The 27,533-nt window shown below is 42.5% G+C and overlaps 1 protein-coding gene and 1 long non-coding RNA gene across 2 annotated transcripts in view; one reads left to right on the forward strand and one right to left on the reverse strand.

Annotated features, from left to right (window-relative positions):
- Positions 1-390: 390 nt before the first annotated feature.
- On the reverse strand, positions 391-5,241 carry LOC116693193 (uncharacterized). Its single transcript, XR_004332865.1, has 3 exons — positions 5,045-5,241; positions 3,270-3,392; positions 391-769 (listed from the first exon to the last, which is right to left on the reverse strand). It is a non-coding gene; the product is annotated as an uncharacterized LOC116693193 (long non-coding RNA).
- A 15,261-nt stretch (positions 5,242-20,502) lies between these two features.
- Positions 20,503-27,533, forward strand: part of LOC116692468 (ski oncogene) — an 89,383-nt gene continuing 82,352 nt past the window's right edge. The window contains exon 1 of the mRNA XM_032520789.1: positions 20,503-21,909. Coding sequence (XP_032376680.1) covers positions 21,004-21,909 — 906 coding nt within the window. The 5' untranslated portion in view covers positions 20,503-21,003. The remainder of the gene's footprint in view (positions 21,910-27,533) is intronic.

Genomic DNA, 27,533 nt, shown 5'->3' on the forward strand with positions numbered 1-27,533 from the left:
AATTTGTTTAATAAAATAATGTTATTTTCCTCGTATGGTGCTGCCCTATTTCAAATGATATATAATTTGCAATAATATAATAATATATAATATCATTCTTGATAGAAAAAAACAGTCTTACCCAACAGGGAAGTCCAGCAGGCACATGGGGCAGCTTTGAAGACCCGCCCCCCCTGCTGTCTCCGTCTCCTCCGACACTACTCGCCCCCTCCTCTTCCTCTCCACCCTCCTCTCCCTCCGCCCCTCCTCTTCCCTCTAACCTCCCTCTCCCTCCGCCCCTCCTCTTCCTCTCCACCCTCCCTCTCCCTCAGCCCCTCCTTTCCTCTCCACCCTCCCCCTCCTCAGCCCCTCCTCTTCCTCTCCACCCTCCCCTTCCTCAGCCCTCCTCTTCCTCTCCACCCTCCCCCTTCCTCGGCCCCTCCTCTTCCTCTCCACCCTCCCCCTGGCCGTCAGACACTTCTGTCTGGTCTGTGGCGACCGGGTCGGTCTCTCGTCCTCCCTACCCCCGTCCCACCCGCCCTTGAGGGTCGGGCTGACGATGCCGGCCCCTCCCAGCCGTGGGGGGACGGCCGCGGTCCTTGGCCGCTGCGAGAGGACAGCTGTCTGTCCCCCGGGTCCGGGACGGGTTCCGTCTGTACGAGAGCTTCCCGGGGGAGGGGCTGGGACTGGACCAAGTCCTCGGAGAGGGGGGAGAGGGTCTGGGGAAGGGAGCGACATCTTTGCTGAGGTCACAGCACCGCTGTTCACCGGACTTCAGAGCTGTCGGTCTCTGCAGCAACGGGGGGGGGGGGGGGGGGGGACACATGCAAGACTCAACGGCAGAAGCATCCGAATTAAAGGAAAAGGGGTAACCTTTAGTGACAGTATCGGCATAACAGTGATATGACGCTGTCATAACTATAACAGTGTCATGAACGTGTCATAGGCAAGGCAGTTTTATCTGTAGAGCACATTTCAGCAAGAGGGCAATTCAAAGTGCTTTACACAAAATCAGTTAAACAGATAAAACACAAGTATCCTCAAAAAACTAAAAAAAGAAATTTCATAAAATAGATAAAACACAAGTGTAAACTTGAGACTACCTTCCCACTACTTAGTCCACGTTAGTGCTGCCTTTCATGATCACCCTCAGTGTCTCTACCCTTCACGACTCTATTTTTAGAGACGTTACCTCTGTCTCCTTGGACTCTTCTTCACACTGATTAAGCCGATCTAGCGCTGCCTTTCGTGTCTATTTACGACACTACACATTCACACTTTTTCTTTAAAGTGCTACCCTTCGAGTCTGTCTTTCTCTGTCTGTCCTAAACCTTATAAACACGTCAGAAATGTGTATGACGCAAATGTCATTCAATTTTGGCGAGTGACACGACAAGTTGTCATGACCAAGGCAACCCAAACGATGTCAACGGGTCATGTCACTCGCCAAAATTGACATAATCAACAAATTGTTGATTATGACAACTAAACCGGAAAAGGTTTTACATCTTTGGCCGATGGTTAGAGGGGCAACGTAGGGTCGAGGGTGGGCTGGTTGTCAGCAGTTCATTCATGAACTCTGCAGTCCCAGTCAAATCCACAAGACAAACCAAAACCAGACGTTGATGTTATGGGAACGATGATGCCAGTTTCTTAATGTCTCGTTTGTTCTTTGACAAGTTCATCGTCGGTATCACACAGCAAAAATGTAACTTTGACCAAAAAGAAAGTAATTTTCTGATCATGTTCAGACCACTTTAGACACCAAAAAGATGGAAGGGTGTTATTGCAGTATTCTGCAATTTATTCACGTTTTTTCCAGCTCGCTCAACCCTCGTGTTGTCTTCACTTTCGGGACCTTCTTGTGTCCCTTGGGTCTTATTTGGGGTTTTAAAACATTTCTGAGATACGATTTTACTTCGTAATCTATTAACAAATATGGTCTTTACCCTTTGTGTTGTCTTCCCGTTAACCAGGAACTTGCCCGTCCAGGTCAACATTTTAAAAAGATTTTGTACTTTTTCTATGTTTTTGTCCTTTTTCTGATTTATTTGTCACTTTTTCCAGCTTTTGGTGCTTTTTTCTTTTAAAACTTGGGCTGGTTTAATAACAGGTTTTACACTTATTCTTGTAATTCATGGTCAACAAACCTCATTTATGTCAAATTATACATACGTTTTTATTTAAAAAGGCCGAAATTATGAATAATTTTTACTAATAGTTAAGATCAGAGGATGTTGAGTTAGGAAACCATTAAAAAAAGAATTTAAATTCTATAAGATTAAATAAAACACTGTACAAATAAAATTCAATGAAAGTAATCATTAATGTTACCCAAAGAATGTTGCATGGAATCATCCACGTTATTTTTGGGCAATTTGGTTGAAAGAAATCCATATTTCTGATGTAAAACACTTTGAAACGGGTCAGTTTGACCCGAGGACAACACGAGGGTTAAACTAATGTGGAAATGCTGAAATGCTTATGAATATGGAACAGGAATGGAAATACTTAAAAGTCAGCTAATAGCTAAAAGTAATGGCTTTATAGTTGAATAGCTAAATGTCTAACAAATGTAACCTTGACCAAACTAACCTAAATACTGACATTGGGTATTAAAAAAAACATTGAAGCAATTTTGTAAAATGTATGAAAGAATTTGTGAATAATGTCAAATATATCCGGTACATCTTAAAAAAAAAAAAAGAGTATCAAGAGATTATCTCCACAGATTAACCCTCGTGTCGTCTTCCTGTCAAAATGAAAATCAACACTTTAGTTGATGCTTTATATCAATGTTTTTAACTTTTTCTTATGTTTTTGTCCCTTTTTTCAACACTTTTTTCAATTTTTGTCACTTTTTTTGACGTTTAACACTACGTAACTAACTTATTAACTTTAGTTTTACAGTTATTTTTGGAATTTATGGTCAACAAACCTGATTTATAGGAAATTATACCTAATGTTTGAGTTAGAAAAGCAGAAATTAGGAATTATGAGACTAAAATTAAAGGAATGGATGTTGATGGATAATCACAGACTGGAATATGTCAACTTTACTCAATACTATTTCAACAACACTCCATTTGTTTTCCCAAATGCTATAAAATTGAATAAGCCCCAAAAATTAAATGAAAGTAGAGATGTGTACTGGTAAAGAGCGTTGTGTGGACTCAATCATGTTATTTTGGGGAATTAAAAGAACCCTGATATAGGAAAAAGGGTAAATTGACCCATATCATATTCACTACCGGAAGGGTGTATACTGAGGTTCACTCAGTAGTCCATACCGCTGTAGATGTTTGTGGAAGATCAGAACCAGGTCCCGGTGCTGGTTCTCCAGACACGGCAGAGCACACAACGCCCACAGACCCTCCCACAGCCGGCAGCTGCTCGCTGGTCACCACGCAGACCTGTACACCAGATACCACTCAGCCGGGGACGGGGGGGGGGGTCTTACTAGAGCCCGACTTATAGAGGATTTTAAGACCGATACAATATTTGGTTATTTAAAAATCCGATATGCCGATATATCGGCCAATATATATATATATATATATATATATATATTCACAAAATCACATTACTTATACTTGGATGATTAGACGATTCTTGGACCTTGGATACTTATACTATACTATACATATTCAGGATAATTTTTAAATAAATCTGCACATCTGTAATTAAAGCCCGACCAATAAAGGATTATTAAGGACGATACAGATAAGAATTTTGGTTATTTAAAATCTGATATGCCGATACATATTTTTTCAAAATGCAGAAACGCGTTACAAAACATAAACGGATTTCCCAACATTAGTTTTTGAGTTATGAGTTCTCATTAAAATATATGCTAATTTTTGTATTGTCACAACAGAACAGAAGAACATACAAATATATTAAAGTTTCTGATGAATAAAATGTATAAAATACAAACCTGTGTGTACAGTGTATATCTACAGTATATACCTATATGTATGTATTATATGTATAGATATTATACAGTACAGTGTATATATACAGTATATCCTATTGTATGTGTGTGTATAGATAATATACAGTACAGGGTATATATACAGTATATATCTATATGTATAGATATTATACAGTACAGGTATATAAAACAGTATATCCCTATATGTATGTTGTATATGTATAGATATATATACAGTACAGTGTTATATACAGTATATACCTATATGTATGTATGTATATGTATAGATATATATACAGTACAGTGTATCTATACAGATATACCTATATGTATGTATGTTATGTATAGATATATACAGTACAGTGTTATAATACAGTATTATCTTATGTATATGTATAGATAATATACAGTACAGGGTATATATACAGTATATATCTATATGTATAGATATAGTATACAGTACAAGGTATATATACAGTATATCCCTAATGTATGTATGTATGTATAGATTTTATACAGTACAGTGTATATTACAGTATATACCTATATGTATATGTATGTTATAGATATTATACAGTACAGGGTATATATACAGTATATCCCTATATGTATGTAATGTGTAGATATATATACAGTACAGGGTATATATACAGTATATACTATAGTATGTATATGTGTAGATATATATACAGTACAGGGTATATATACAGTATACCCCAAATAGTATTAGTGTAGATATATATACAGTACAGGGTATATATACAGTATATACCTATATGTATGTAATGTATAGATATATATAATATACAGTAGCCTACAGGGTATATCTACAGTTTTTACCTGTATGTATATATACTATGTATGTATATATGTATGTACATGTATGTATATGTATATATATGTATGTATATAGTATGGGTATATGTATAGATATATATACACACAGTATATACACAGAATATTTTGTTGATAGACAGGAAAACCTTCACGCAACACAAACCAATGGCGAGCGGAGAGTTGTTTTTCCTACGGTGGGGGCGGGACGTGAACGCGCCCTGTCTCTATGGTATTTAAGGTATTTAGGCTGAGGCTACCGGTAGCCGCGGTAAAGTTACCCGTGTTAACACCCACCTCCCGGGGTCTGCTGTGCTCTCGCTGGCGAGCCGTGCTGCGGGACTCCTCTGCGGTGTCCCCCGCGGACCCGTTCCCGACTGGACCCCCTTGACAGACAGCTTGTTTCGTTTAAGTTTAGACTTGGAAGATGTTTCCGCCATGGTTTCAACATCTTCGACGTTTGGCGCCAGTGTGACGAACGGGAACTTGCTTCTTCTTCTCTGGTTGGAGCGGCGCGTCGCTGACAGCGGGGAGCTGCACACCGCCCCCTGCCGTCCTGGAGGGGTACAGCAGAATCACAAGAGGGAGGACTGCCAATTAACCCTTGTGTTGACGCCACCTCTGACAGCGATGAATATAAAGTTTGTTGTTTTTGTAGACTTTGTTATCAACATTTTGATGCTTTTAGGAAAACATTTTATACATAAATGCAGATATTTTAAGACCAAACCCTCCCTGATCCACTGGAAGAACGAGCTAAAACTTAGTACAAGTCAGTGAAACGGTTAAAGGTTGGGAAAGCCCCTGATTTGGTTTATTTACTTGAACTTTTAATTTAATTTGACATAGCCCCATTCATTTAGTTGTTTCTTTTGTCTTATTTCTTTTTCTTCTGAATGTAGACTTGCTATGTCTTTGCTCCTATGTTCTGTTTATTTGCTCGACCGAGGCAAAAGTTTATTTTTGAAATTGGTTTTGTTGTATTTGATGCCTTGTTTGTTGTTTATAAATTTGTATTCTGAATATAAATTAAAAAACAAAAACAAAAAAAAAACCTTGTGTTGCTTCCCGAAGACTGAACTTGTAGTCCTTCCGGGTAAAAACTGCAAATTACCTCTTTTTTTCCCCAACGTTTTTTTTACGCTTTTTTAAACGTTTTTTTGTCACTTTTTAATAACACCAATTTTTTGGGGAAATTATGGATTATTTGAACTCATAGTTAAGATCAGAGGCTGTTGAGGGGATTACAGTTTGTTTCAAATGCTATAAAATTAAGGGGGGGGGGGAAACAACCCACAGTTCAATGAAAGTAATCATTCATTTTACGAGGTTTCCATACAACGTACATCCACACATTCATGTTATTTTGGGGCAATTTGGTTCAAAGAAACCCGTACTTCTGATATAAAAATTAATCAAATTTGACCCAAGGGCAGCACAAGGGTTAAATACTTACAAGGAATTTGCATTGGTGGTTGGTGCATACATACACAAACAGACATATTCAACATTAATAAGGAATAAGATATGTGATTTTGTTTTCTTTGCTCTGCACTTTACATTTAAGTGCAGTTTAAGTTTGTGTAAATTAACAATGATAGGTCTTTTTTTGTAATTTATTTCAAAATAAGGCTTATTTGTTAAGCTCTTAACTGACGAATTCAATTGACAATTCACAATACATTATCTTCTGTTAATTTTAATACATATCCATTTTTGTTAAGACTATTAAAATGAATATATGATAAATATGTGACACGATAAATAGAAGGCTTCAAATAGACCCGGTGACCGGTGATCGGCCCCAAAAATCCTGATCAGAGCACTTTTAATAATAAGAAAACAGTAACACAGCTTCTTCTTCTTCATATAGCCTATGTTAGTGCAATAAAATGTGTTTCAGAACCTTTTCTGTTTCCCCTGCAAAGACATGGGGCCATTAATACTGTGGCCCTATAGTCAGGTCTATTTGGGGGGGGGCAGTAGCTCAGTCAGTAGGGAGTTGGGTTGGGAGGGAGGGTCGCTGGTTCAAGTCCCCATACGGACCAAAGGTGTGGTGGGTGGACTGGTAGCTGGACAGGTGCCAGTTCACCTCCTGGTTCTGCCAAGGTGCTCTTGAGCAAGGCACCAAACCCCCGTAACTGCTCGGGGTTGTGTTTCCATGGGCAGCCCCCCCCCCCCCACACTCTGACTCTCTCCATTAGTGCATTAATAGGCACTGAGCATGTGTGTGTGTATTCAGGCCTGTGTGTAATAACAACAGAGTGTAAATTGTAATTTTTCCCTTCCAGGATAAGAGAGAGAAAAACGCTCCGGGTTGTTTGTGTTTCTCTAAACCAATCACAGTCGTCTTGGGCGGCGTTGAGCTCCAAACGCAGCGACGGTGGCTCTGCTAAATAATCTCGGGAAGGAACTTGTGTTGCTGGAACATTCGCACCCCGCAAAAGAAACACCACATCCAATATTAAAGGAAGTTAACTGTTGACACCATGCAGTAATGTGATTGGATGGATACATCCTTAAACCTCATTGGCTCTCGCCGTTAGCATTTCATCCACAACAGTCCTCTCCATCTTTGCCAAAACATCCTAGTTAGAGAGGAAATGCCGTAAAAATAAGTAACTTTAGGTTCAACATTTCTTTTGGGGGAGTGGGGGGGGGGTTGAGATCTCCACTCGAGCAAAACTCAAATTCTGAGCATGTCAAAGCATTTCCTGCAACAATTTCTGCCTTTTTTGCATCAAGTTATGGTGCAAATGTCTTTATTTATGTAAAGGTTGTTATTATTAATTTGTTTTGGAGAGGGGGGGGGGTGTACTAGCCATTTGATTATTGAGGGGGCTGTAACCCTTTAACCCCTCCCACCAATCCTATGCACATCGGATCCTTTGTAGATCTTTACAATCATCCCCCGAAAAAACCAAGCAGGCCTGCCCTGTTGCACCATCCACATTTTCTTCAAAACTCACCATTTTTAGCACGTAGCATGTAGCGTGCTAGCTCGAAGGTATTGTTGTTTCCAGAAGCGTACAGTTTGAGTTTGCAAACGGCAATACACGGAATCGTCGTGGAAACAAACTGCTGCTGATCCAGATTAGTGTTACCTGGTCTGGATTTTCTCCCTCCTGCTCCTCTCCTCTCCTTGTAGCACTTTAATGACTTCAATGCCTTTTTCTATTTTGTGATACCTGGTTTCTGTCTTCATCACACTTTTTTTTGCCACATCCCCATTCTTCCCTCCAGTGGTCTGCTCATTTTATTTTGAAAGGCTCTTTTTTTTTTGCGAGCTGATCGGGCCCTCATTCCCTCTCACACCCTCGTGTGCGGGCCTCCCGCCTGGTACCTTGTTTAAAACCCGGGCTATGGCTGGACAGAACTACACGTACTCCGTGTAGTTTTCCCCAAAGTCTTACACCAGTACTGACAACGGCTGATCACTGTCCCCAAAGTAGCCTTCATCCTTCATCCAGCCTTCATTTGGGAGCTGGCAGTGTCGGTCCCTGAGGAGTTGGGGTTTGGGGAAACCGGGGGACCAAAGAACGGTATGGACGGGTTTTTGCCAGTCCTGCCTGGCACCAGGGGCTTGAGCCCCCCTAAAGAGGGTCTAAATCCCCAAATGCTGTGAACGCTACTCTAGATTAGTTTTCAGATCAGTAATGTCTGTTTTGTGCTAAATTCCTGCCCTGACAAACTGGACTTATTAAAGATTTTTGCCTCTTTTTAGGTGACAAACAGTTGGAGAACACACCATGTGAAATTGGGTCATGGTCGGCTGTTTTGTCCCCGTCCTGTGTTGTTTTCTCTTTCCTTTTCTCCTGTCTGTTTGTTTGTCTTCACCTGCCGTAGCGGAGGCATTTCCCGTCATTGGTTTGGGCATTTATAAGGCTTATTTAAAAAAATATTAAATTCATATTTTAAAAAAACTAAAACGGACGGTCAACCATGTTTTGAGTGTTGGCGTTGCTATCTGTCCACCAGAGGACCTCTCCCAACGTCCCTGTTAGTGATGCGTTGCATAGTCTGTCCACCAGAGGACGCTCTACAACGTCCCTGTTAGTGATGGCTTTGTATAGTCTGTCCACCAGAGGACCCCCTAAAACTCCCTGTTATTGATGGCGTTGCATAGTCTGTCCACCAGAGGACGCTCTACAACGTCCCTGTTATGAGGGGCGTTCCCTAGCCCTGTCCACCAAACGCTCTACAACGTCCTGTAGTGATGGCTTTTGCATACCCTGTCCACCAAGGACGCTTTACAACGTCCCTGTTAGTGATGCGTTTGTTATCTGTCCACCAAGGACGCTCTAAAACGTCCCTGTTAGTGATGGCGTTGTATAGTCTGTCCACCAAGGACGCTCTACAACGTCCCGGGTTTATGATGGCGTTGCATAGCCCTGTCCACCAGGACGCTCTACAACGTCCCTGTTAGTTGATGGCGTTGCATAGTCCTGTCCACCAGGGGACCTCTACAACGTCCCTGTTTGTGATGCGTTGCTAGTCTGTCCACCAGGGGACGCTTTAACAAACGTCCCTGTTATGAGGGCGTTGCATAGTCTGTCCACCAGAGACCTCTACAACGTCCCTGTTAGTGAGGCGTTGCAATAGTCTGTCCACCAGAGGACCTCTACAACGTCCCTGTTAGTGATGGCTTTTGCATAGTCTGTCCACCAGAGCCGCTCTACAACGTCCCTGTTAGTGATGGCGTTGCATAGCCCTGTCCACCAGAGGACCCTACAACGTCCCTGTTAGTGATGGCGTTGCATAGTCTGTCCACCAGGGGACGCTCTACAACGTCCCTGTTAGTGATGGCGTTGCATAGTCTGCACTGTTTTGTTTAAACAAATTATTAGAATATGAAACTCATAAATAACTTCAAATAACTAATGTTAGGGAAATCTTTTTATGTTTTGTATGCGTTTCTGGATTATTTATTTTTTAACTGTAGATCAAGGCGATACAATATATCGGCCAAAATATTGGCATATATCTGTATCGTCCTCAAAAATCCTTTATCGGTCAGGCTTTAATTACAGATGTGCAGATTGGTTAAAAATGATACTGAATAAGTATAGTATAGTGTAGTATAAGTATCCAAGGTCCAAGAATTGTCTATTTATCCAAGTATAAATAATGTGATGAATGTGGTAAACAAACCAGGATGCAGTGTTTAGGGAAGAAAACGATCAGTTATCATGTAACAACACACCATGTGCACAACAAGTCAAGTCATCAACGGAAATCCCTGAAAAGAAAGAAAAGAATAGAAATGAGCTGTGCAATGTCTGCACAGTCGGCTCTGGGAGTAATATCAACAGGAAGTTCTTCCAAATTGTTGTTGTTTCGTCACAGACGTTGCTAGGGAGACGGACATCTGGGCCGCTTGATCGCTCGGCCTGATGTGCAGCACGGCTCCAAACGAGAGGGCGTCAAAAAATGGATGGACGGACGTGTGGAGTTCTTTAAAGTGCGTGACTTTGTCAAAACAGGATTTGGTCAAGACGTTAAGGATGAAACAACATGAGGAAGAGCTTTTGATGTTTCATTATCTTTAATCATCAACTCTCACTGTTAATACATAATAATAAACGATGTCACTCGCGCACAAGGATTTCTACTCAGTGAACACTGAAGAAGGGTGACGTCACGCAAGAATGCGGACTGCAACGATGAGACTTTGTTCCCTCTGCAAGGACGCACATGAAGTGGAAAGTTAAAGTCATAATGACGGTGGGATTTTCTGAGCCTTTTAAGCTTTTTGGCCAGAAGAGAGAGGGACCAACGGAGAGCAGGCTGCGGTTATGCAATGGAAAAAAGACAAGGGAAAGCTGGACTGAACGGAAGGAAAGGGAAAGAAAGGAAAGAGAGCAAGGGAGAGCATTATTCAACAGAATGGAAAACAGCACTATGGGAAAAGCTGCCACTTTGAAATAAGGTGAGAGCATTTTTTTGGGGGGGGGGTACAGAAGGACCCGCTGCCGAATTGCTGACATTGGCCGATGACTTTTTTTTCTACCTCAACCACAGAAGGGAGGGGGGGGACACAAAAGCAGAGGCGCGGGCCAGGCCTGCGGTACATAGTGCTACTCTGGGAAAAAGCAGTCCGGCGCCTGGAAAGAAGAGGTTACGTCATCCGTCTCACGTGACGCTGTGTTGTGCTCTGCTGCCGTGGTGACGGCGAAGATGATGATGAGGACAATAACAGTGAGGCAGCGGCAGCAGCATTAAAGGGTCATTTCGGTGTTTTCCCACCTGGACTCTGCACTCTACACTGTAAATGATGGCGGTGAAACCTCCAGTTATTTACTTTAGGTTTCACAGTAAGCACTACTGTGTATGATTTTTACAGTAGAAAATGCTGTAAAACTTTACAGCATTTTCTACTGTAAAAATCATGACAACCTTGTCGACATGGCAACATCACAGTAGTGTAAGTATTACAGTAGTCAAAGCATTACTGTAAAAACAAATCACAATATAGCCACGATAATACTGTAAACTACTGTGTTTTTACTTTTTTTTTTTTTTACTTATGTTGTGTTTAATTGTTTTGTATTTTACAATGAATACATAAAATACTCTAAACGGAAGTACGGTACCTTTTACTGTAAAAAAAAATCACAGTAAATAGCTGGACAACTGTTACAGTAAGTTACTGTAAATTTAAAAAGGTCAAATTTGTTACAGTGTACGTTTAGACTGCAGGCCTTTTTTAGACTTGCTGCTCACATTAGTTATTTATTTTAAATTATGAAGCATATTTCTCCATATCTGTTCACCTGTATCAGTTTCTGTTTGTCCCAAATTTTGATTGTAAGCAGCATGCACAGCAGACAACGTGAAAGGAGAGGGAAGGGCAACGCATATAAAATAAAATGAAAAGAGTATGTGAGTAAATAAAAAAAAACCAGACAAACTCATCGAGAGGAGCTCGGAGTAGAGCCGCTGCTCCTTCACGTCAAAAGGAGCCAGTTGAGGTGGTTCGGGCATCTGGTAAGGATTCCTCCTGGGGGGGTCCCTAGAGAGGTGGTCCAGGCACGTCCAGCTGGGAGGAGACCTCGGGGAAGACACAGGACTAGGTGGAGGGACGTCAGCTGGGAGGAGGCCTCGGGGAAGACCCAGGACTAGGTGGAGGGACGTCAGCTGGGAGGAGGCCTCGAGGGAAGACCCAGGAACTAGGTGGAGGGACTACCAGCTGGGAGGAGGCCTCGGGGAAGACCCAGAACTAGGTGGAGGGATTATATCTCCAACCTGGCCTGGGAACGCCTCAGGATCCCCCAGTTGGAGTTGGTTTATGTGGCTCGGGAAAGGGAAGTTTGGGGTCCCCTGTTGGAGCTGCTCCCACCGCGACCCGATACCGGATAAGCGGATGAAGATGGATGGATGGATGGAGACCAACTCATAGGGGGAAAAGGAGAGCTAGAGGACAAGCACTGCATGCAGGCAGCATTATGAATCATTGCAGACGAGACTTGGCACACACTGCGTACTGTCTAGTGGCCTCGGCCTTGATAGGATGAGGAGCCTGATGGATCCACAGGCTCTGGATCTATTACCGCTTAATGTAAACACACACAGGCAGGGATGCATTGTGCCAGTGGACTGTAGGCCCTCATCCAGCCTGGAGCTGCCAGACCTCCGTGCTGGCCTGGAAGAAGGCCTTCATGCCAGGCACTGATAAGCCAAGCAGAGGCTCTGGTTCCCCCTAAGACCATTTACAAGAGATAATCCAGTCCTGGTGCTCCAGCACTGCAGCCATCACTGCAAAATACTGTCTTTAGCGGGGTTTTTAAGCCAAAGACCCCTGATCCTTGTGTTGTCTTCCCGTCAAAATTGAAAATTAACACTTGTGTTGACGTTTTTTATCGATGTTTTTAACTTTTTCTTTTGTTTTTGTCCCTTTTTTCAACACTTTTGACACTTTTTTCAACGTTTGTCACTTTTCAACACTACGTAACACTAACTTTTTAAGTTCAGTTTTACAGTTATTTTTGGATTTTATGGTCAATAAACCTCATTTATAGGAAATTATACCAAATGTTTGAGCAGAAATTAGGAATTATTTAGACTAAAATTAAAGGAATGGATGTTGATGGATAATCTCAGACTAGAACATGTCAACTTTTACTCAATACTATTAGAAAAACAATTCAATTGTCTCCCCAAATGCTATAAAATTGATTAAAGTAGAGATTTGTACTTGCCAAAGAGCGTTGTGTGGAATCAATCATGTTATTTTGGGTAGTTAAAAATAGGAAAATGGGTTAATTTGACCCGAGGACAACGTGAGGGTTAACTGAAAGAGAGATGGAGCAGAATCCCCCTACTACATTTCATGTATAAAATTAAATTACATGATAAACTGGGCCTACAATAAAGTGTGGGCGGCCTATTGTCTTCGTCTATACCTTTATTGCATAGAATCCCAAGCTATTAAAATAGCCTAATAACTGTTGGCATGGTTTTACGATGTTTTAATGTTAAACATACATGTGGGACAGTAAATCCTTGGGATTAATCAGTCTTACCTTAGTCCAAATCCTTAACTATGGTTACCTGGTCCTCAGATCTCTGCAGGGTAAATCCAGACAGCTAGCTAGACTATCTGTCCAATCTGAGGACTATGGTGACCTGGTCCTCAGATCTCTGCAGGGTAAATCCAGACCGCTAGCTAGACTATCTGTCCAATCTGAGGACTATGGTTACCTGGTCCTCAGGTCTCTGCAGGGTAAATCCAGACCGCTAGCTAGACTATCTGTCCAATCTGAATTTTCCCTCACATGACTATTTCACAGCGGCTCCGTGTGTAGTTTTTCTGATTGGTTTAAAGAAATGCTATTTAACCTGAGCCCGTTTTCCTCCCATTCCAAAATGCCATGCGGAGCATCCAGACCCTCCTTCAGCGTGCTTTGGAGGAGGGTCTGGCTAAACAAGACTACCCTTACCTATAGGCCAGTAAGCAGAGGGGATTTATATTTGCTGATATGTTGGATTCATGTTAAGACCTTTTTTTTTTAATTTTTGGTCTCGGACCCCCTGTTGAAGATCCGTACACCATAGGGGTAAAGTAATAAACTGTGTGTGTGTGTGTGTGTGTGGTGTGGGGGGGGGGGTGGGGAGTGATGAGAAAGTGGAAATGAGTTTATTTTTCCTTCTTTTTTTCCAAAATTTAAATTGTGGTCATAAAACCCTTCATTTCTGGATTTCTTCTGCAACAATTTGTGCCTTTTCTGCCTCAAGTCATGTTCCAAATGTTTTTATTTTGTAAATTAAACTACAGTAGGTTTTTGTGTTGGGTTGCACTGGCTAGTTTTGATTATGGGGGGGGGGGGTTGTAACCACCCACCCCCCCCCCCCCCCCCCCCATGCACCGTATAAATCACGCCTATGGATACCCACCATAGATCCTACTTTCTTTGCAGTCTTCCCCTTTCTGTTGATATCATCACTGACTCACTTGAGAAGCCTTTTTCATCATCATGTTGTCATGGATTCCTTTGAAATAGAATATGCACATTCACAGATAAGATTCACAGGCCTGGCCTGGCCTGGCCTGGCCTGGCCTGGCCTGGCCTGGCCTGGCCTGGCCGCCTGGCCCGGCCTGCCTTGGAGGATCCTCCCAGTGAGATCCCGTTGCAGTTCAGCAGTGTTTGGCTAGAGGATGCCACAGGAACAGCAAACTGCCGAACCCCCGCTGCAGATCTGCAGCTGGAGCTGACTCATGACCCCCCTGAGTCACCAGGTCTGATTCTATTACTAGTATTACTAGTACTACCAGTATTACTAGTAGTACTAGTATTACTGGTCCTTTACTCTAACCTATTTACTCCCTATAATAAGATTTAGACAGATATTGTGTCAAAGTTTGTCAAGGTTTTTCTGCACATAATTTAATCTTAGGGAGAACTCTACAATCCTCTAGACATTCCCAGTGTGTTATGATGTTACTGTACAATGTTAGGACTATATCTATATATATATATTATGTATATATATACATATATATGTATTATACTACCACAATAAAGTTCATAATGAACTAGAGTATTTTTTTAACTTTTAGTTCTAATAAGTACACTTATTATCAGAAAATTACTTTTGATACTTCAGTACAGTAAACATCAGATTTAAGACTTTTTACTCAAGTAATATTCTAAAAGGCGACTTTAACTTCATATTTTTTGTAAGATACGCTACTTTACTTTTAATCAAGTATTGCTTTCAAGTATACAAGGCTGGATATTTCACAACGGTACTTTTACTGTAAAATACATAATGTGCCCCCCCCCACCCAAATCACTTAGGCTACTTATCCTTAAAATAGGAACAAATACATACATAATTTTATTAAAACAACATTCAATGGTAATGGCAAAAAAAATGTAAAAGGTAAATGCATTCATGGTAGCAGGGTTGGAAGAAGTATTCAGGTCCTTTACACAAGTAAAAGTACTAACACTACTAGTAAAAGTCTTGTGAAAGTACGTGTGAAAGTATCATAAGGAAAATGTACTTAATGTATTAAAAGTAAAAGTACTTAATGCAGAAAAAACTTAGAAACCAACTGTTCTAATTGTTATAGTGGCTCATCATCTCAGCCGGACCTGTAGGCCTGTAGATAGTACTTTAGAAACTACGTGTACTCTGTGTGCAAAAATCTTAATTTGTAAAGTAACTCAAGCTGTCAGATGAATGTTAATGGAGTAAAAAGTACAGTATTTCTCTCTGAAATGTAGCGGAGTAGAAGTAGAAAGTGGCATGGGAAAAAAAAAACTAAAGTAAAGTACAAGTACCTCAACATTTGTACTTTAGTACAGTCAAGGGCGTAACTTTGGGTTCAACATTTAAAGCAAAATTGAAATTTTGAACATGAAACACTTAATTTTCTGCTTTCTGCTGAATTTTTCTGCATCAATTCATAGTTCAATGTTTTTCATTGATGTAAGAAAATAATATTTGCAGGTGGGGGAGGTGGGGAGATTGCACTGGCCAGTTTTGATTATGGGGGGGGGGGGGGGGGGGTTGTAATAACACCTCTGTCTTGCTCATTCCTATTTTTTTTTTCGGTACTTGCAAAATAGGTTTACACATTTAAGCAGAAGTCGTGAAATGTTCATTCCCCCCCCTCTAAGGCTAAATTTGTCTTGTCTCGCACAACCAAAACACCACCACCACCACCTATATCTCTCTCCCTCTCTCCTCTCGTCTCTCTCTGTCTCTCTTCTCTCTCTTCTGTCTGGTCTCTCCTCCTCTGTCTCTCCTGTTCTCTCTTCTCTCTCTGTCTCTCTCTCTGTCTCTCTTCTCCCTGTTTCTCTCTCTCTTTCTTCTCTGTCTGTCCTCTCTCTCTCTCTCTCCTGTCTGTCTCTCTCTCTGTCTCTTGTGTCCTCCTCTCTCTCTTTTCTCTTCTGTCTGGCTCTCTCTGTCTCTCTCTCCTCTCTGTCTCTCTCTCTCTTCTCTCTCTCTCTCCTTCTCTCTCTCGTCGTCTCTTCTCTGTCTCTCTGTGTCTCTCTCTCTCTCTTTCTCTGTCTCTCTGTGTCTCTCTCTCTGTCTCTCTTGTCTGTCTCTCTCTGATCTCTGTGTCTCTCTCTGTCGCTCTCTCTTCTTCCTCCTCTCTCTCTCTCTCTCTGTCTCTCTCTCTCTGTCTTGTCCTCTCTCTCTGTCCTCTTCTCTGTGTCTCTCTCTCTTCTCTCTGGTCCTCTCTCTCGCACTCCTGTCTCTCTCTCTCTTCTCTGCTCTCCTCCTTTCTGTACTCTCTGTGTCTCTTTCTGTTTCTCTGCTTCTCTTCTGTCTTCTCCTTCCCTCTCTGTCTCTGTCTGTCTCTCTCTTCTCTTTCTCTGTTTCTGTCTCCTCTCTGTTCTCTTGGGTGTTCTCTCTCTCTCTCTTTTCCTCTGTCTCTCTGCTCCTCTCCTTAACTCTCTGTCTTCCTCTCTTCTGTCTCTCTTCTCTCTCTCTCTCTCCCTCTCCTCTCTCTCTCTCTCGTCTCTCTGTCTCTCGTATCTTCTCTCTCTCTGCCCCTCTCTCTGTCTCTCTCTCTCTCTCTCTCTCTGTCCTCCTCTGTCTCTCTCTCTCTTCTTTTCCTTTCCTCTGTCGTCCCCCTCTCCTCTATCTCTGTCTCTCTCCTCTCCTCTCTCCTCTGTCTCTCTCTTTCTCTATGTCTCTCTCTGTATCTCTGTCTGTCTCTCTCTGTATCTCTGTGTCTCTCTCTGTATCCTGCTCTCTCCTCTCTCTCTCTCTCCTCTCTCCCCCCCCCCTCTCTCTCTCTCTCTTAGCCTACAGCCGTGAACCAAATGATTCGCATTAACCGCTCTCTATTCCTCTGCTGCGGTCAGGGCCCACGGAAAAGATAGTACATGTGAGCTTCTTGCGTGAAAATGAGAATCCACCCGTCGAGATCCACATAGCTGCTGTCACATACTGCGTGTTGATTTCCAACACAGTCAATAACAGTAAGAGCTGGAACTATTTTTTTAATTTGACTGTACTAGTAATTTCCTCAGAAGTAATTGCGATTAACAATATAATTGTCTCTTTCAGTCAAATTAACAAATGATTGTTTTGAATGAATCCCAGGATGAATCTTTGGTTATATTATATATATATATATATATATATATATATATATATATATATATATATATATATATATCACAGTAATGTGGCCCAGATAATGCAATAACACAAATACACAGCCTTTGACGTAAACAACGCCTCTTTATTTTTCATAAAAGAGATTTCTAACTGAACCCCCCCTCGTCATTTTTGTTCATATGAACGTGTGAAATAACAATAAAAATGTATTGTCTGACCAATAAGCACTTACATAATTACAATTTGGCATATATGTAAACAAAATCAACAATTACCAGTCACACGCCTTAGCACCTTGGCTAATGTTAGCAATTATTTGCAGTTAAACAAATAAAACCGCGAATATGCAAAAATAAATTGACAATTAGACAATTATGTTGTAATTGTTACTATCGTAAGCCATGTTTGCACACACACGTTGTTATGGTAACAGTAAAATTAAACTGAACTTCATGAATATCGACACACAAGTCTCATCGGATGAACAATAAACGCTGATGTGAAACTTTTTTTTTAATAAATAATGAATTACGATTATGTTTTAGGTCATTTTATGGTTGCAGCCCGCCATAAAACCTTACCCATGTGATGTCATTATGCACAGGTGTGGGGGGGGGGGGGGGGGGACATGTCATGGGGGGGTACTGGGTGTCCTCCCCAGGGAAGTTTTGAGCATCATTGACTTCATTTCCTGTATTCACATACACCTTTATGCACCAATTTACAGAAGAAATATCTTTATGAAGCCTATGTGAGGAAGAAAAACACAGAGGACAATTCAAAAGATATTAAGAATATAATGGAAAGTATGTTGTTGCGTGTCACTGGACGTTTTTAAAGTGGGTATTTGGAAATCCTGGAGCTTTCCTTAGGTGTTCTGCGTATACCTGTGTATCACGTAGAGTACACCACTGCACGTATCTGCTATTAAAGCGTGTAGCTTTAATCTACGTAACCCAAACCGAAAATGCAGAGTTTACACTCAAACACAAGGAGTAAAATGTTACAGTTTTTACCCCATAGTCCAGGTTATTAATACTATGTACCATGCCTCGGGGTTAAATGCAACATTATGATATACACATGGGGTTAAATGCAACATTATGATATACACATGGGGTTAAATGTAACATTATGATATACATATGGGGTTCAATGCAACATTATGATATACACATGTGTTTAAATGTAACATTATGATATACACATGTGGTTAAATGTAACATTATGATACACACATGTGGTTAAATATAACATTATGATATACACATGTGGTTAAATGTAACATTACGATATACACATGTGGTTAAATGTAATATTACGATATACACATGTGGTTAAATGTAATATTACGATTTACACATGGGGTTAAATGTAATATTATGTTATACACATGGGGTTAAATGTAATATTATGATATACACATGGGGTTAAATGTAATATTATGATATACACATGTGGTTTAATGTAACATTATGATATACACATGGGATTAAATGTAACATTATGTTATACACATGGGGTTAAATGTAATATTATGTTATACACATGGGGTTAAATGTAATATTATGTTATACACATGGGGTTAAATGTGATATCATGATATACACATGGGGTTAAATGTAACATTATGTTATACACATGGGGTTAAATGTAATATTATGTTATACACATGGGGTTAAATGTGATATCATGATATACACATGGGGTTAAATGTAATATTATGTTATACACATGGGGTTAAATGTGATATCATGATATACACATGGGGTTAAATGTGATATCATGATATACACATGGGGTTAAATGTGATATCATGATATACACATGGGGTTAAATGTAATATTATGTTATACACATGGGGTTAAATGTGATATCATGATATACACATGGGGTTAAATGTGATATCATGAAATGAGGATTATGACATAAACTTGATATTGAATCTTTTATTCCAAATTACTTTTTAACACACTATTTGTGTATGTGTTGTGTTCAGAGGCACCCCTTGGTCTGTCTTTTTTTTGAGAAAGAACATGAATATAAGCATTATAATCAATAATATAATAAAACTAGAGAGAGGCAGGGCAGTACAGCCCGACCAGGCTCCTCTCTTCACCCTGTCTCTCTTAGTTATGCTGTAATAGTTTTAGACGGCGGGGGGGGGGGGGGGGTCCTCCTTCCTTTGACCCACCGAGCTCCTCTCTCCTTTATCTTTCCATTTGTGTGCATCCATGTCCCAGAAAGGCCTGTTACTACATTGCCTTGCCCTGTGATGCCGCACAGTGCTCTGCCATGCAATGAACTACTACAAACTACTAGAACTGTTGGGTCCTTGGAAATTATAGAGTGGGGTCTAGACCTACATACGTGTAAAGTGTCTCGAGATAACTCTTGTTATGAATTGATACTATAAATAAATTTGAATTGAAATACAACCCAAATTTAGTTTCCTTTTCCAACCCCGACTCTTGTTCCTAACTAACCCAGAGCGAGTGTTGCCATGAACCAGTTTAGTTTAAAGACAGCCTTGCATTGCCAGAAATAAAATAAAAAAAGTTTAACAATTTAAAAGACAAAACAGCTGTAGGATAAATAAAGATATAGTATAATTGTAAAAGTGCACTGTATCAAAAAAGGCTACTTTCAGATCTAATTATTGCATCTGAGATTTTTTTAACACAATTGCACACAGAAAAAAACATGATAGGCCTGAATAGTTTTAAAAAAAAAAAGACCAACAATCAAGAATAAAATAGCATTAAATGGAAATACTTAAGTAAAGAACAAGTAGCTTACACATGCTAAGTTAGCTTACTTTCCACCACTGCAGAATTTACTGAAAGAAAGTTAAAGTGGACGCTTGGTATTTTTTTCCCATATGACCTGAACGCAGCATTCGTCTTCGCCTCTCTCCCGTCACTCGCTTCTCTTCTTCTCTACTCTCTGCAGGACAGTAGGGGGTGACGGCTAGTTCCTGGAAGAGCCCAGCCTGCCTGCAGAGTCACTCACATTCCTGGCTGGGATTCAATGACTGAGCCAGACACACAAACACAGAGGGAGGGAGGGAGGGGGAGGGGGCGCGAGAGAGAGAGAGAGAGAGAGAGAGACGTAGACGGAGCGCGAGGGAGAGAGAGAGAGCCATAGACTGTGGAGAGAGCGAGAAAGAGAGAGGGAGAGGAGAGAGAGAGAGAGAGCTGGTCTCAGACTTGTCTTCTCCATACAGTCAGAGTGAACTGCGGGGGCAGACGGAGTGGATTGCGCCAGTCCTCGACAGCGGAAAGAGCCTCAACTAAGGTTTTATATCGAGCTGAATCGACTCACGTTACATTTTTGCCTACTTCTATTTTGGATTCGGCTAACGGAACTTTGCGCTTACTCTGGAGTTTGGAGAGCCCCCCACCACCACCCACCCCCCCTGCTCCCACCCTAGATATGGACAGTCGGCGACCCGCTGCAGGGAGCGACCGGCCGGTGTAGCCTGCACTCAGTGGTCGCTGGAATAAAACTGTAAATTCGCCGTTTGGGACTTTTACTGGATGTTTCATGAAGCGCTTCGCAATTTTGGTCAGTTCTGGGACACCGTGGATTGACCAGGTTCAGAAAGGGAAAGATACTGGTGTTTTCCTGTCGACGACAAGAAGGATTTACGCTTCTAAAGTTGCAGGAAAAACATGGAGACTGTAAGTCGGCAGAGCTTCCAGCCTCATCCGGGACTGCAACAAACTCTCAAGCAGTTTCACCTCAGCTCTATGAGCTCTCTTGGCGGACCGGCGGCTTTCTCTGCCCGGTGGCAACATGAGCTTCTCTTCAAGAAGGACGGCAAGGAGCCCGAACCGGTTCTGCAGCATCTGCCGCCGCCGGTGATGCCGGGCCCGCTGTTCATCCCGTCGGACCGCTCCACGGAGCGGTGCGAGACGGTTCTGGAGGGCGAGACCATCTCGTGCTTCGTGGTCGGCGGGGAGAAGCGACTGTGCCTGCCGCAGATCCTCAACACGGTGCTGAGGGACTTCACCTTGCAGCAGATCAACTCCGTGTGCGACGACCTGCACATCTACTGCTCCCGGTGCACGGCGGACCAGCTGGAGATCCTCAAAGTCATGGGGATCCTGCCCTTCTCGGCCCCGTCCTGCGGCCTCATCACCAAGACGGACGCCGAGCGGCTCTGCAACGCCCTGATCTACGGAGGCGCCTACCCGCCGCGCTGCAAGAAGGAGCTGGGTGGAGGCTCTCTGGAGCTGGAGCTCACCGAGAGGAGCTTCAAAGTATACCACGAGTGTTTCGGCAAGTGCAAGGGCTTGTTGGTGCCGGAGCTGTACAGCAGCCCGAACGCAGCGTGCATCCAGTGCATGGACTGCAGACTCATGTACCCGACGCACAAGTTCGTGGTGCACAGCCACAAGGCACAGGAGAACAGGACTTGCCACTGGGGCTTCGACTCGGCCAACTGGAGGGCGTACATCCTCTTGGGCCAGGATTACTCTGGGAAAGAGGAGAAGGCCCGTTTGGAGCAGCTCCTGGACGAGATCAAGGAGAAATTTGACTTCGCAAACAAGTACAAGAGGAAAGCTTCGTCCAGGGTGAGTTGGACGTCATGTTGCATACTGTACCTCCCCATGGAGCTCACATTACTTTATTTTCTGTGTGGTTTGCAGCTCGTGTAGTTTTTGTTGTTGTTTATATTTTCCACATTATCCTCAATCCTCAAGATCCTGTTTACGCGTTGCCGCCTAGTTTCTTCTTTTATTTTCCTGCTGTGATTTTTTTTATTTATTTATTATATATAATGCAGTGTGGCAAACCTCCCTCTAACTGCACAGAGCTTGTTTTGAAGTTGCTTTTCAAATCCAGTGTTACCCACACCTTCAAAGGCTTTCATATCCAGCAGGTCGTGTACCCTCCTTAGAAGGAAACTTAAATGGCTCTCAACAATTTTTGGAGGTTTTGGAAGGGGTCCCATCAAAATGTCCCCAGCTGTAGATATTGGCTTTCATAGATTATCAACTTGTGGTCCTGGGAGTCCCAGTTGTCTTTGAGAGGTCTCCCTGGGGCCCACGCAAAATTTAAACTTTTCCCCAGTAAAATAATGCATAAAGAAGAGGTTAATTCCCACCACTTGCACATTTCCATAATTAATCCGTGGTTAAGCCTCTATCATATGGATGTCTGTTGTGTAATATGTGTCAACCTCCTGTAGAGGAGCAACGCACTATTTGGTCATCTTTGACATGTTGTTACTAATTGGGCCTCATCCAGCAGTGACAACAAAACGCCTCTGGTGGCAATAAAGCCATTATTTGCCCGTGAAACACCTCTCAGGCTCACTTTTATTGGCCTGCACTGTAAATACAATATAATTTACCAACAAATGGCTCAATGGGACGTAGTAAACAACAGTTAGGGGGAGTGTGTATAACATAAACATGAATTCGGATGTAAGTGAGGAAATAATTAGTTCCTCCTTTCCCCAGATTTTTCACACACACACACACACACTTACACAGTCTACTTTTCTGGTTGTTTTTTATTGCATGTGCTCTTATTGTAGAGGATACACTATTCTATTACTACAAAATATGCCAATTTTGTGTGTGTCTGTGTAGCTTTATGTGTCACACTGTAATGCAATGGTTGTGTGGCTGTCATGTGCTTGGCTTCCTGTGGGTTTAATCAGCGCTACTATCAGTGTTTAAAGGCTTTTCTTTCTTTTTTTCTGGTTTTGTCCACATCCTCTGATTCTCTTTCCGCGTGAGATAGCTCTAAAATGTTTGAATAACCAGAATTATCGAGCATCCATGCAGGTATTGGCTCTGCCGGTTTCCTGTGGTTCTTGTGGGCAGATACGAGACTTGAGACCACATGAAGTAGTTCAGACATCTGAATCTGGTTTTCCATGCTTCCTCCATGCTCTGCTCTTTGGGCTGGCTGACTGTAAAACTCTATGACGGGATTATAATGTCTGCAGGCAGGAGTTTGCAGAGAGAGTAGCTGTGTGGTAGACTGATAAAAGAAATCCCACCCCCACCCCTAGAAAAAAAGAGGCTACTGCAGCCATTTGCATGAGCTGTTACACATGAATGGAGTTGATGGAGCAGGGTTTAGAAGTATTGTGGTGGAAACATAATATGATCCCAACAAAGGAGAGCATTCAGCAAACATTGGACCCCCCCCCCTAACATCCACCTACCCCAGGCCAGCCACCCACCTCTGGCATACATGCACCCACCCACACACACACATACTCATCCTCCCCCTCTCTTGCTTACTTTTTACTCCAATCTGATTGAAACCAGAGTGAACTTCCAGGCAGCACACTTGTTGACGAGGCCCCAAAAGCGAAAGTCTTTACTTGAAGCTTCTATCTAGTTCTCCGCTGAGGCTTCTTTCAGAGGGATCCGCCAAAGAAAGAGAAATCGGGGCCCCCACCCCCGCAATAACCTTGTTTCAAGAAAACTGTGATGAGGGGACAAATGCTGGGCAGGAGCTGAGGAATATTGCTTAACTTATGGCAACAGAGCTCCCCTTTGTCAGCACATTTGAGTCCAGCCGAGGCGCTTTGAGAAGTGTTCTCGGAGGATGTGGGGCAGAGTGCTAGACTGTGTCGTGCAGCCTTCTACCTTTTCAGCGCACAGGAAAAGGCCATCATCTGCGTGCTGTCAGCGGAGTAAGCGGGCAGCTCTGTGAATATTAATGAGGGCGTTTTCAAAAGTGTTAGTGGCAGTCTCGCAGGCAGACAGACACAGGAAGTGTTATTGTCGCACTTCCCTCCTTGCAGATGCTCTTTTGAGTGCTTCCTTCTTAGGCTTAGACGTGCACATGTCTGAATCATAGCCCATTTGAGTGAAAAAAGGCTTATTGCTTTTTTGCAATCATTTGAGGAAGGAGCTTGACTTTGCAGTCGCAGTTCACTCTCTGTCCTTTTTGTCTCAGAGGATGTGAGCCACGTCATTGATTGTAATCGGCAACGAGCAAGTGCAATGAACTATTGAATTGTTAAATTAGTTTATGTGCTGGGTGTGGAACATTTCTCAGAGTTGCTCACGCCAGTCCTTGGCTGCGAGTCTTTTGGTTTCTGGCTGGCACACATGTGGGTGGCACACATAATCAGTGGCTTTCCGCATCAGGATGTTTAGATAAGGGCTGCGGCGGCAGATTTACTATGTTGCTAACTTTATAATTCGCCCTCAAGATGATGTGATTTCTGCACAATCCATCTGTTTCACGGAGATATGAGGACGAGAGCTGAGGCTTGGAGAGGGGAGCCTGCTGTCGAGCCAGCTCCAGCTTGACTCATGCATTGTTTATGTCAAACTTTCTCTTTTTTTTTTTTTTTTTTAGGTGCCCTGCTAAATGGCGAGAGTCTAGACCTGTGTTTTCAACAGCTCCTTCACTTTTGGAAATAGATAGGCCTTTTTCTTTGTCGAAGGTATGGTATCGGGCACATCATTTTGATTACAGATCATTTATTAGAGGCAGACAGGTAGTTAGTCTGTACTGACATTTCCAGATCTGCCACTCCTTCAGAGAGGTGAGGCGGTTTTATAGCTGTTATATGAAAACAAGCTGAACACTCTGTACTCAACCATGTCTCTGCTGCTTGCGGTCGGATACAGTAATCCAGATTTACGACTCATCCAATGATTCATTTTGATTTGTTTAGAGACATGGGGGTGTTTGAAGAATCAGTCGGAACAACTCTGTGCTTATGCTCCATTGTGTTACTTTGCTAACACCCGACACATTCCTGCAGGCTGTTTCCATGCTTTATCCTCTAGCTGTAAAATCTGAAACTAAAGCTGACCAGTGTTCTACAGCAACCATTAAACCCCGAAAATGGCAAAAAGGAGCCTGGATTTTGATATTTGCCTTTGAAACATTGCACTTTGGCAGCCATTCTCTAATGTGCAGGAGCTAAAACTTCCCCTTTTTACTTCCACAACCCCCACCCCTGAGAAGCCCCCACTGCTGCTTGGGATATCTGGCCTCCAGCTGAAGAGGCCGCTTGTTTCAGGAGGGTGGTGGTGGTGGTGGTGGTGGTGGTGGTGGAGGCCCAGAGGAAGTGAACTCCCCAAGGGGATATAGGCCCATGTCCTGTTTCATATGCACAGCGCGGTGTCGGCTAAGCCTGCTGACAGCCAGCCATGTCCACACGGTGGACAGGACAACAGCTGGTAGCTGCGCATTTCAATGGCTGCTGAGGGAATATTTTTATTTCAGTGAACGAAACAGTCGCAAAAGTCTGCCGCAATTTCATCCTGGGTTTTTTTTTTGGGGGGGGGGGGGGGGGGGGGAGGAAAAGTTTTTTTTTGAAGAGATTTAATGCTGCCCTTTCTGTTTGATGGTTCTCTTTTTTTTTGGCCTGTCAAAATAGTATAATTTTGAATTGGTTCTCTGTGCTTTGTGAAGGAGGAAGCCACCGATTCAATTAGGCCTGTGTAATGAGTTCTGCTGCCTGGCCAGGCTGCCAGTCTGGATTTCTAATGGAGGACAGTCAATCCATGCTTTAAGGCATGGACTGAGGGTCAGAGAGATCAATGCCAAATTGGCATTCAAGTGTCTTTATGTCAAGTGGGATTGAAAACTCCATCACTTCTGAACTTAATCGAAGCGGACTGACAGCCCAACAACAGAGAGTGCTTCCTAAGTGGAGTTGACTGGCCGACATTCGGAGGAAAAGAGTTGTTTTTCTTTTCTTTTTTAAAGATTTGGGCTGTAATTGTTCTTAGCTTGAATGGTGTGCAAAATGAAGGTCAATTTTTAAACGTGTGTGTGTGTGTGTGTGTGTGTGTGTCTGTTTATAAATGTGTTGTTTAGTCTCTCCCCCTGCATTCCTCTCTGTGTTTTTTGGCTCTGGGAATGCATTCCAAGTCTCGGTCAAGATTAATTTTTTGGGCTTTTCCACCTTAAATATTTGATAGGACAGTTAGGTGAGAAAGGGGGAAGACATGCAGGAAATCATCCCAGATCGGATTCAAACCCTGGACCGCTGCGTCGAGGCATCAAGCTCAAAGTACATGTGCGCCTGCTCCCCCACTTTACCAACCTGGCCACGTCTCGGGCTCTTGTTTGTAGTTTTTTTGTGTCTGTTAATTTCACTTTTGTCGTGGTTTTCCCAAAGCCGTTTAATTTTTCTTCCCCTCTGCAGGAAACTGCTGCAATACCACTTAGTTTGCTCTTTTGTCCCTTTCTGGAAAAAAAAAACCCCGGTCAGTAAAGAACGACTTTGCTCTGAGGCTCCCCAAAATTATGTTTGAGAAATAACTGGTTTGAGAGACGAAAGGTCTGCGCGATGATTTTGATGCACCTTTTAAACGTCTGTTTCAAGAAAGCACCATAGTAACAAGGAGAGAGAGTGCGTCGTCAGGTTGTTGTGTTGTCTGGAAACATTTCTAGAAGGTTTTATCCCCCTGATTCTTTTTACACAGCATGTCTCCCTGCCAAAAGCTCTTTTATTTCAAAGTGTTTAAAGGGGGTATCCCCAGTTGTTGCTTGACTGTACCCTGGAAATCCAGAGTTTTCAGTTCTCTCACTTCAATTTTCTCAGCGAGTTGCTCTGGCATTGAGTAATGCTGCTCATTAACTATGCCCTTGTAGCCGAGCTGCACCAATCACACGTTCACTATAGACCCAGAGTAGTCCTTTCTCCTTTCTCAGGCAATCTTATGTGCCCAGTGAGTTCAGAAACCTTGACATCACAGCGATCTTTGACAAAAAGCAGAAGTCTCATTTAGAAGGAGACAGTGACTGAGGAGAACGAGAATATGAGAAGTTCTTTGTGTAAGAAATGGACGGCGCGACCGGCCAATTGCTTCATGAAGAACTGTCTGGCTGTGGTCAGTCTTTGTGCGTAGGAGGAAACCACCGGCAAGGGGAAGGACAACAAGGCTTTCCGGTGCTAATGGGCTACCGACCACCTACCCGCCTGTCCATTCAAAAAAGATGGAGGAAAAAAAAAATCGGATCCAGAGAAGTAGTGCATGTTGTGAGAAACCAAGCGTGCAGGCTGTCTGGGAAAGTGGTGCATGTCAAAGCTCAGAGCAAATGGGTTTGAGGAGCCAAGAGCATGCGTGGAAATAAAGTATTTCCTCCCACACAGTGAAACCCCTTCTCAGAATATTCTATGCTTTCCAATAAAGCAGAAAACTAACAAGCACACTCAGCTCGCTGTGGCTTTTCTTAAGTCTCAAAAAAGGCCATGAGTGTG

This window comes from Etheostoma spectabile, chromosome 7, assembly GCF_008692095.1.
Source record: "Etheostoma spectabile isolate EspeVRDwgs_2016 chromosome 7, UIUC_Espe_1.0, whole genome shotgun sequence".
NCBI lineage: Eukaryota > Metazoa > Chordata > Actinopteri > Perciformes > Percidae > Etheostoma > Etheostoma spectabile.